Below are 11,147 nucleotides of genomic sequence, written 5' to 3' on the forward strand. Positions count from 1 at the left end.
GGACACGAGTGGGCGAATGAACAACAATGTTAACATATATGGGCATAGTCATAAAAATTGACTATGTCCAAATTTATAAAGTAGAAACACGGTATTATCATAATAGCAAGCAAGATGACTATAGAGAAAATATCCCAAGGAAGAAGTTGTTTTTTTCTATGTTCTTTTATTATTTAGGCACATGTGTAGGATTATAGTCAGAAGGGAAAACAGAAGTACTCAGGAGCATGCTACTCCTGATTGACAACAATGTCCAAAATTATTGGAAGTTTCATCCAGTTACTCAAATAATTCATGCATTACCCAGTTCTGTCCTTTGGCTTGATGTTTCTAAATTAACTTATGAGAAAATTGCTTGAATCCTCTAAACATTAACTTAGTTAATATCAAACTTAATTCTTGCTTATGATTGTCTTTCAGGATTCAAAGACATTCAAAATTCAGCATAAGATCTGAATCTGTGTTATTCTGACAAATGCTTCCTAATAGATGACTCCTTAAGGGACAGCATCAACTCAGTAAGAGGCAAGTTTATTAAAACCTACTATAGGTGAAAATTTATTAATTAAATAGTCCAGCATATATCATATAGTAAGTTTATGTTTATACCATGAAACATGTGGCCATAAAATATTGATTTTCTTATGTTAAAATTGACTTCTATAATTCAATACCACCAACATGCATTCAGTTTTTAAATAAAAAAGTTTAAATATAATACACATTCAAAAGAAAAAAAATAATATGCTTTTTAAAACAATATGATCCTGAAATTGTATTTTTTCCTCTTAGGGTTTCAAAACTAGGACAAAGATTCACATGGTATTATTTACTCTCAAGCTACTTTCCCTGTGCCAAGTATCTCATGTCTTGAATATCTATGAACTGAGAGCCCTTGCTGTGTTGGACTATAATTGTGTATGTGTGTATGTGTGTGTGTGTGTGTGCTCAGTCATGTTTGACTCTTTGCAACCCCATGGACTGTAGCCCACTAGGCTCCTCTGTCCATGGGATTTTCCCAGGCAAGAATACTTGAGCGGGTTGCCATTTCCTTCTCCAGTGGATCTTTCCCATCCAGAGATCAAACCCATGTCTCTGGCATCTCCTGCACTGGTAGGCAGATTCTTTCCAACTGTGCCACCTGGGAAGCCCCACTGGACTATGATTAGGAAATAAAATTTCATTTTTAATCAATTTTGTTAGACAAACTGTTAAGAAAAATCTGGCTTAAAAAATTTGTGGCGTCCATTCCAAGGAGGATGTGTGGAACTGAGTAAACATAAGCATGCGTGCCTGCTTAGTAGCTCAGTTCTGTCCAGTTCTCCGCGAACCCATAGACTGTAGCCTGCCGGCTCCTCTGTCCACAGTATTTCCCAGGCAAGAATACTGGAGTGAGTAGCCATTCCCTTCTCCATGGGCTCTTCCCAGGCCAGCGATCGAACATGTGTCTCCTGCATTGTAGGCGGATTCTTTACCATCTAAGCCATTAGGGAAGCCCTGAGTAAACATATATTGTATGAGTAATTACATATGCATATATATAATATCGGAGAAGGCAATGGCACCCCACTCCAGTACTCTTGCCTGGAAAATCCCATTGATGGAGGACCCTGGTAGACTGCAGTCCATGGGGTCACTAAGAGTTGGACATGACTGAGCGATTTCATTTTCACTTTTCACTTTCATGCATTGGAGAAGGAAATGGAAACCCACTCCAGTGTTCTTGCCTGGAGAATCCCAGGGACGGGGGAGACTGGTGGACTGCCGTCTATGGGGTTGCACAGAGTCAGACACGACTGATGCGACTTAGCAGCAGCAGCAGCAGTATATATAATATCACATACAAAATTATGTATATATTTTGTTGAAATCAGTAACTATTTCTCTATAATGTAACACAATACAAATTATACCAATGTAATGCCAGAATGAAATATTTGATCAGAATAAAAAAAAAGAAATATTTGATCAGAATTACATTAAAGAAAGATATCTTCTGAATGAATAAGAACATATAACTGGAAACCTGGACTTCAGTGAAAAGTCACATGTCGGTTTCTCAGTTTCTTCATAGATACTTTCATCTCCTTATTTCTCAGTGTGTAGATAAGAGGGTTCAAGAATGGAGTAAAAATGGTGTAAAACACAGAGAGGAGCTTGTCCACAGAGAACCTACTAAAAGGCCACACATAAATGAAAATGCAGGGCCCAAAGAAGAGTGTGACTACCATGATATGTGCAGAGCAAGTCGAGAGTGCTTTGGAGACCCCACCAGCTGCACGCTGTCGGACAGTGATAAGAATAACAGTGTAGGAGATCAGGAGGAGGAGAAAACAGCTCATGGAAAGCAACCCACTGTCTGAGATCATAAGTATACCCAAGACATAGGTGTCCAGGCAGGCAAGCTTGATCACAAGAGGAAGGTCACAGAAAAAGCTGTCCACCTCGTTGGGGCCACAGTAAGGTAAATTTACAGTAAAGGCTACCTGACTGATGGAGTGCACAAATCCAATGACCCATGAAACCAACACCAGCCCCACGCAAGTCCGCCGGCTCATCACTGTCATGTAATGCAAAGGCTTGCATATGGCCACATACCTGTCATAGGCCATGGTAACAAGAAGTACCATCTCAGCCCCACCAACAAAGTGCAAGAAGAAGATTTGAGCCATACATCCTCTGAAGGAGATGAGCTTTTGATCACTAAGGAAGTCCCTGATCATCTTGGGAGTGGCAAATGAGGCCAGCCATATGTCCAGGAAAGAGAGATTCCCCAGCAGGAAGTACATAGGGGAGGAGTGTAGGTGGGGGTCAGATATTACAGTGACCACAATGATAAGGTTGCCCAGAACAGTGACCACATAGATCTCAGAGAAGAATACAAAGAAAAATTTTTGAAGATGTTGTGAAGTGCCGAGTCCATGCAACACAAATTCTGACACCAAGGAATAATTCTGCAGGTCCATTATCACTGGTCTCAGATTTTGTTGTGAATCTACACAAAGAAAAGACATATAAGTGAAAGTGCCTATCATTTCCCAGGCACATGAAAGTGATCAACTAAGTGTGATCTAAATATAATTTTTAAGTTGTAAGAGACAACATAAAATATGATATATAGAAGATTAAAACCAATTCCCTACCAACATATGTATTCACCTTTTTCAGACTTCAGTGTTTCCTTAGGTGCAGTTAGACATTCTGGGAGACTCCAGCATAGATGAGAGTTGTGGGAATATTTTTTTCTCCATTATCTAGCCTTTGCCTGTGAGCAAATATAGAATCAATTATGTATAGAATGTGAACCAAAAATCCTTGTAGGATTGAGAATATAAAGATTTTCCTAATAGTATTATAGTCTGTCCACCTGTCAATATTATTAGCCAATGCATAACTGTTTTTAACTAACAAACCTAAGAATTGGGATTAAACTTAATTTAAAATAACGCCATCAATGACAATTGAATGTACATTGTCAAGTCTCTCCTTCTCTCCCCTTTTTTCCATTTCCTGTGCTGTGCTTAGTGTCTCAGACATGTTGGACTGTTTGTGACCCCATGGCCTGTAGCCCTCAAAGCTCCTCTGTCCATGGGGATTCTCCAGGCAAGAAAACTGAAGCAGGTTGTAATGCCCTCCTCCAGGAGATCTTCCCAACCCCGGAATCGAACCCAGGTCTCCCTCATTGCAGATGGATTCTTTATCCGCTGAGCTTCCAGGGAAGCCCCTTGCATTTACCTGCATAAACTCAAAACAATATCTGGCAAAGACATTTGATGGGTGGCCATATCTATATATCTAAACACCAATTAACATATCTCTCACAAGAAGCCAAGAGATAAAGTAAATTTCATTCCTTCACAGCAAATTACAAGGAAAAATATTCCTCCAAACTAAAAAGCATGATTTGGGTTAAAAACGTATTTGAGATGATGTATAAATATAGGACAACTGCCAGATTGTGAACCATTGTATATGCTGTTTAGTAAATTGGGGGGTAGTGACATTATTGTGCTATATATGAGTTATAGAATGGCATTTATCATATTTTCTGTTACTGTCTTTGAGCAAAATTTTATCTAAATAGTAGCCCAATTATATACAATTTTAATCTAAAGCATGAATCTGTACCATCAAGGAGAAGAGCCTCAGTTGAGGCCACCGGACTCTTTCCTAAACTTTGCTCTTTGTCAACATCTTGGAGAAAACATAATTATCAAATCTACAAATGAAAGAAATCTGATGGAGTTCACTTATAAAATATTTCAAAAGTCTAGAAAAATGGGCTGTAGTCAGCAAATTCTATATATGGAAAAGAGAGAGAAAAGAGTGTAGACTGATACCATGTTAATAGGGATATAGACTATTATTCATGCACTTCTTTATAATTGTGTTTTTTATGCTTTTAATTATAGTGTGACTATATTTTTTCTTTTATCATTTAGAAGTAAGAAAAAACTGTTTTTGTCAAAAAATATTAAAAAAAAACCCTTATAGTATAGTTTGTTATAATGCTTGTGATTAACTGAATGATAAAGAAGATCTGGTTCAGAAAAATTATATCTTATTTTCCAATTAATATTCAACTCAAGATATGGCTTCCCAAAGAGCAATAGAGTTAGTATCTCTTTCAGGTTAAGCCTATTTGGAATTTTTTTTCTGGTCTTATTTATTAAATCCAATTTATCAACTATAAAATTCATCTATTTTAATTGCAAAAACTCTATGATATTTAGTAAACATATCTTCTGTACTAATTTACTCCTTCACACACTCACTATTTCAGACCATATCTATATAACACCAACAGAGTTTCCCATTCTCACTTAATAAAGTATATAGAAACCAATCAATATGAAAGAAAATAAATAAATTTACCTAAGATTTATACAGGTCCCCTGATTCCACACATTTTAAAAAATTACTGCTTTTGTCATCTTTTTCAGTTTGGTTTGGGAATAAAAAGCTAATGGTATAATTCATTTGTATTTGTAATTTTTTAAAATAAATTGACTATTTTGAAAGGATTTTAGGATGGCTTTCAATGAATGAGATTTTTTTTTAGTACCTCTCAACAAGAACCAGAGCATAAAACCTATGAATAATTTGGTGAGGCGGGGGGAGAGGCTGCTTTCACAATTATATATAAAAGATTGCTAAATTCAGCATTTGATTTAAAAATGTAGCCTTGAGCTCCCCAGAAGTACAATGAGATGTATGGATCCCACTATTGATTTATCATGAGAAATAAGCTGGTGTTTCGCTTTCCTCACAAGAGGAAGTTACTGTATAAATCTATTTGTAAAGTCATTGAAAAGAGTTCTTTAATGAGAAATTTTACAAACATGTAGAACCGTCCTTTATAAGAGTTTTAGTATGCTTATCCTTTATAAAATTGAAAATATAAGGTGTTTACAGGGAACTAAAGTAACATAGGGGCTTCCCAGGTGGTGCTAGTGATAAGGAATCTGCCTGCCATTGCAGGAGACTCAAAAGATGTGGGTTTGAATCAAACCCTATGTTGGGAAGAGCCCCTGGAGTAGGAAATGGCAACCCACTCCGGTATTCTTACCTGGAATATCCCATGGACAGAGGAGCCTGGTGGGCTACAGCCTACCTGGGGCCCCAAAGTGTCAGACATAACTGAGCAACTAAGAACATAAAGTAACACATTCCATGCTTGAAACATTCTAATAATATGAATAGGATACAATAATAAAATTTTAAAATCTATAGGAATTAATGGTTTTATCTGTTTTAAACCACTCAAATAGCACTCAACAGACTTTTGTCAAGATAATAAGGACTCAGAACTTTTTTATTCCTCTTGAACTTTTATAAATGCATTATATTTAATTGCAACACCTTTGGTAATAAACTGGGGTTATAAATTTGAAGTTAAGTGCTTCATGGACAGAATGGTCACAAATCACAATTCAGGAACCCTTCATAAATATAGGTGGATCACCCTGACACCCATGGTAGCATACGTAATACAGACCATAATGGCAGCATCTTTATTCATATTTCTTTCTCTTTATGACCACAAAAAATTTCACATGTAAACCTAAAACATAACTATGTTTAATTTAGTGTTTTATAAAAATTAAGAGAATGAAACATTGAAATAATCAAATGGAAAACTCAGGAAACAAAAATTAAAAAAAACTTTTACTTACTGTTGAATCAAAATGTTCCAAAACTACTCTGAAATGTAAAAATACTAAAAACCATTGAACTTAACACTTAAAATGAGTGAACTCTACAGTATGTAAACTATATCTCAATAAAGTTTTTTAAAAATAGACACTAAAAGAAGTAGAATAAGAAAAACTTAAGTAGGGTTCTAATTTCAGAGACTCTTTTATGATTTGCAAGGGCTTTTTAAAGCTCATTAAACACATGTTGAATTTGAAATCAGGAAAAAAAAATGAGGTTGATTATGTATACCTACAAAAGATACTTAAATACAGCAATGACATTTAAATGTTAATACATTTTACTCTAATCATTTAATACACAAAATAATAGAATAAATCAGTCTCTATCTGATTTTTATGTTTAGACACACATTCACTTAAATATACATCAAACGATTTTTACTAACCTGGAGTTAAAGTATTCAGTCCTGACACTGTAGATCCCTCAGTTTGAATTTTACATCTACTATACTTAAATAAAAATTTTATATTTTTATTCCAAGAAGATTTAATTATCTCTTCTTCCTCCTAAAAAATAATTCAGACAAACATCATTTTAAAAAGATGGAGAACTTCAGATTTGAGTCTCTCCCAGATTTCAGATATAAATGTCTATATCCTCTTGCCCATTGAATTAAGAATCCTTTAAAGACGGGCTATTTTTGGCCAATTATTATACTGGCGTCTGGGGAATAAACCATTTTCTAGTGGAAATTTTTGGTAGTGAATCATGTTCACTTCCCCAATTGATAATGGAAGAAACATTTTAAATGTCTGTCAGATTATAGTATCATAGTTGCAATTATTTTAATAAATCAACTAGAATAATAAGGCATCATTATCTAGTTTTAAAAGTATAAAATATTCTTTCCTCTTGGTCGGTGGTTGAGTCGCTTAGTCGTGTTTGACTTTTGCGATCCTATGGACTGTAGCCTGCCAGGCTCCTCTGTCCATGGGATTCTCCAGGCAAGGATACTGGAGTGGGCTGCCATTTCCTCTCCAGAGGATCTTCCCAAACCAGAAATCGAACCCTGGTTTCCTGCATTGCAGACAGATTCTTTACGAACTGAGCAATGAGGGAAGACCTCAAAAATATGCATGCTTAAATAGTTAAATTAATAAGTTGCATTCTAAAAATACACTGAAAATCTGCCAACCTCATACATTACTTTTATGCAATCTTGATTGAGCATAACACTTTGGAGAAGGCTCATTCCTACCAGCAATATCAGATTTACATACAACAAAATACCTGCTTTCTCAAAGTCAGATTCATGTGATCATGTATAATGACCTGTTGTCTGGGTTACTTGTAGATCATTTATAATTAGTGTCCCACTTACTTCCCCCAAAACATTTTAAGTTAAATCAAGTTTCTTATTCTAATGGTTGTATGATGATTGCAAAAATCCTAGAATATTCTAACAATGGCAATCACATTTGCAACTATGTACATAACATTGAATTCCATATTAGACATATACATGCAGTCAAATTTATAACAAATTTTTCTTCCAAGATAGCACCTACATGTAATGAAAAAGACAAGTTCCAAATTTGTATTATATAATTCAATAAAGAGAATAATAAAACCTAAGTTTTTGTTTCTCTATTTAAAAACAGAAATAATAGTTGCTAAATAATGATTGTAGAAGTAAATTACATACATCAGTGTCACTTGTTTCTGAAATGGAGCTTTTATGTGGGTACAGCTATATTATGTAAAACAAAGAATTACAGATAAACTTGTGACATCCCACAGAAGTGGATACTTGATACAGAGGTAGGGAAGGATTTACTAAACGTGATAATTAATTAATTATCATAAAATTAATGGAAAGTGTCTTTGGATGAGACTGATGTTAAATTGGTGAACTCTGAGTAAAGGAGATCATAATCCACAATGTGGGTAGGCCTTATCAAATCAGTTAAGGCTAAATGAATAATCTAGATTATCCTCTAAATCTTTGAGATTGAATAGAAGAAGAAGAACAACAACAACAACAAAAAAACAGTTTTGCCAAGCAAGAAGAAATTCTCCTGTTGACTGCCTTGGACTTCATCTGGGCCACCAGCTTGCCTGGGATTCCAGCTTGCCAGTCCACACTTCAGATACCAGACTTGCTAGGCTCCAAATCACATGAACCATTCCTTAGAATAAATCTCTTTTCTTCTTGTCCTTTTCCTTCCCTTCCTTTCCCTTCCCTTCTTTCCCCTCTCCCGTCTCTCCTCTCCACAGTGGAAGAATTCAGAGAGTAGAAGGATAAAATATCAAAATATTTAAAATAAAAACAAAAACTTTGTATTTGAGACATCATCACAATAATATTAAAATCCACCTACAAACTGGTTAACTGTATGTTTAAACTTGTGATATGTGTAAGCTTTAACTACTCAAGTCCTACTGGCCAAAGGGTCTTTGGGTGCTGACATCCAGCCTATGCCCCACCCATCCAACAAGCCATATACGCTGACCAGGTCTGAATCTGCCAAAATGGAATCACATTTTTTTCCAATCCACACAAGTTCCAGAGTGGCCATTATAGCCCTGATTACAAAGACCTAATATCTTTGACACAGAAAAAAAAAAAAAATTTACAAATCAGTAAGAATACTTGAAGAGAATAATGAACAAAGAGCATAAGAAAACTATTTTTTAAATAAAGAGAATAATAGCCCAGTGAACATTAAAAATCTTACCTCAATAAACGTCAAACATAAAAATTAACAAGATATTACTTTTCAGAACAGATCAGTCGCTCAGTCATGTCCAGCTCTTTGCGACCCCATGAATCACAGCACGCCAGGCCTCCCTGTCCATCACCAACTCCCGGAGTTCATTCAGACTCATGTCCATCGAGTCAGTGATGCCATCCAGCCATCTCATCCTCTGTCATCCCCTTCTCCTCTTGCCTTCAATCCCTCCCAACATCATAGTCTTTTCCAATGAGTCAACTCTTTGCATGAGGTGGCCAAAGTACTGGAGTTTCAGCTTTAGCATCATTCCTTCCAAAGAAATCCCAGGACTGATCTCCTTCAGAATGGACTGGTTGGATCTCCTTGCAGTCCAAGGGACTCTCAAGAGTCTTCTCCAACACCACAGTTCCAAAGCATCAGTTCTTCGGTGCTCAGTTTTCTTCACAGTCCAACTTTCACATCCATACATGACCGCTGGAAAAACCATAGCCTTGACTAGATAGACCTTTGGTGGCAAAGTAATGTCTTTGCTTTTGAATATGCTATCTAGGATGGTCATAACTTTTCTTCCAAGGAGTAAGCGTCTTTTAATTTCATGGCTGCAGTCACCATCTGCAGTGATTTTGGAGCCCCAAAAAATAAAGTCTGACACTGTTTCCACTGTTTCCCCATCTATTTCCCATGAAGTGATGGGACCAGATGCCATGATCTTCATTTTCTGATTGTTGATTAGTGGCTCTTGATGAAAAATGCAATAAAAAGTCAAACTTTTAATGATAGTATCATGTAGCATGGACAGTGTGTACACAAAAAGGACAGTGGCCAGGTTAAGGTAAAAATATCATTGAGGGCATAGAACTACCTGCTCAACTTTTTTTTAGACTATTATTTATTGATTATTTAACATTAACTACCGACTATGTTAGTTTGTGACTGATAAGAGTCGCTGAAGTCTGTGAAAGACTTTAATGTAGAGGATCTTTCTCTAGTGTGACTGCTAACAAATTTACTCAAATATTAGTATTTAATTAATGTTCTCTCATTGAGACTGTATGGTTTCAATACTCTTTTTATGGGTTTTACTAAAAGCAAGCATAACATTGACAAACATCACATAATAAGAAATTTTATTTATTAATTTGTTTATTTAACACATATTTCATTTCTATTCTATGACAGAATTTTCTAAGCATTATCATTGAGAGATGTTTTAGTCTGGGGTAATTTCAAACAGTTTCAGTGTTTCAGGATGGAGCAATTCTGATAATTTTTTTTTTCTCTACTACTTTGTGTCTTTGTGCCACATTTTCTTGGAAGACAGATATTAAGGAAAATATATTTTTTTAAATAATTAAAAGGGATCCCAAAGCTCCACACTGAAATGAGAAATGGGCTGCCTTATTAGATACGGAGCTCCCGTTCCAGGGGAGGGTTTCTTTTCCCTGGGACCTCAGAGCTGTAAAGCTGTAGCCAGAGTTTACCTCCATCCACAGCACAGCCTTCCCTCTCATCCCTGCTTGCTGCTGCTAAGTTGCTTAAGTTGTGTCCGACTCTGTGCAACCCCATAGAGGGCAGCCCACCAGGCTCCCCCATCCCTGGGATTCTCCAGGCAACAACACTGGAGTGGGTTGCCATTTCCTTCTCCAATGCATGAAAGTGAAGTCGCTCAGTCGTGTCCGACTCTTAGTGACCCCATGGACTGCAGCCCACTAGGCTCCTCCATCCATGGGATTTTCCAGGCAAGAGTACTGGAGTGGGGTGCCATTGCTTTCTCTGAAATAATGCCATAATTATCTCCAAACTGATTTCTCCCACTAATGTTGCATGAGTCTTATATTTCCACATTCTTGTCGTCAATTTGCATCATTCAAAATCTGATTTTCATGTTAATTTGTTGGTGCAAGTTTGTATTTAGCCTTAATTTTTTTTTAATAAATGAAGTAAGTTTCCTTGGTTGTATTAGTTTCCTAGGGCTCATGGAGAAGGCAATGGCAACCCACTCCAGTACTCTTGCCTGGGAAATTGCATGGATGGAGGAGCCTGGTGGACTGCAGTCCATGGGGTTGCTAGGAGTCGGACATGACTGAGCAACTTCATTTTCACTTTGCGTTTTCATGAATTGGAGAAGGAAATGGCAACCCACTCCAGTGTTCTTGCCTGGGGAATCCCAGGGACGGCGGAGCCTGGTGGGCTGCCATCTATGGGGTCACACAAAGTCGGACATGACTGAGGCAACTTTAGCAGCAGGGCTAC

The 11,147-nt window shown here is 36.7% G+C and overlaps 1 protein-coding gene across 1 annotated transcript; it reads right to left on the reverse strand.

Moving 5' to 3' along the window:
- Nucleotides 1–2,033: 2,033 nt before the first annotated feature.
- On the reverse strand, nucleotides 2,034–2,966 carry LOC129622074 (olfactory receptor 4K14). Its single transcript, XM_055538993.1, has one exon. It carries the CDS (start codon nucleotides 2,964–2,966, stop codon nucleotides 2,034–2,036), a length of 933 nt encoding a protein of 310 aa, XP_055394968.1.
- Between the last annotated feature and the right edge of the window lie 8,181 nt (nucleotides 2,967–11,147).

Source organism: Bubalus kerabau, chromosome 10 (genome assembly GCF_029407905.1).
Source record: "Bubalus kerabau isolate K-KA32 ecotype Philippines breed swamp buffalo chromosome 10, PCC_UOA_SB_1v2, whole genome shotgun sequence".
In the NCBI taxonomy this organism is placed as follows: domain Eukaryota; kingdom Metazoa; phylum Chordata; class Mammalia; order Artiodactyla; family Bovidae; genus Bubalus; species Bubalus kerabau.

Excerpts from the sequence above, each read along its gene's own strand:
- LOC129622074 (XM_055538993.1), bottom strand. The coding sequence starts at position 2,966 with ATGGACCTGCAGAATTATTCCTTGGTGTCAGAATTTGTGTTGCATGGA.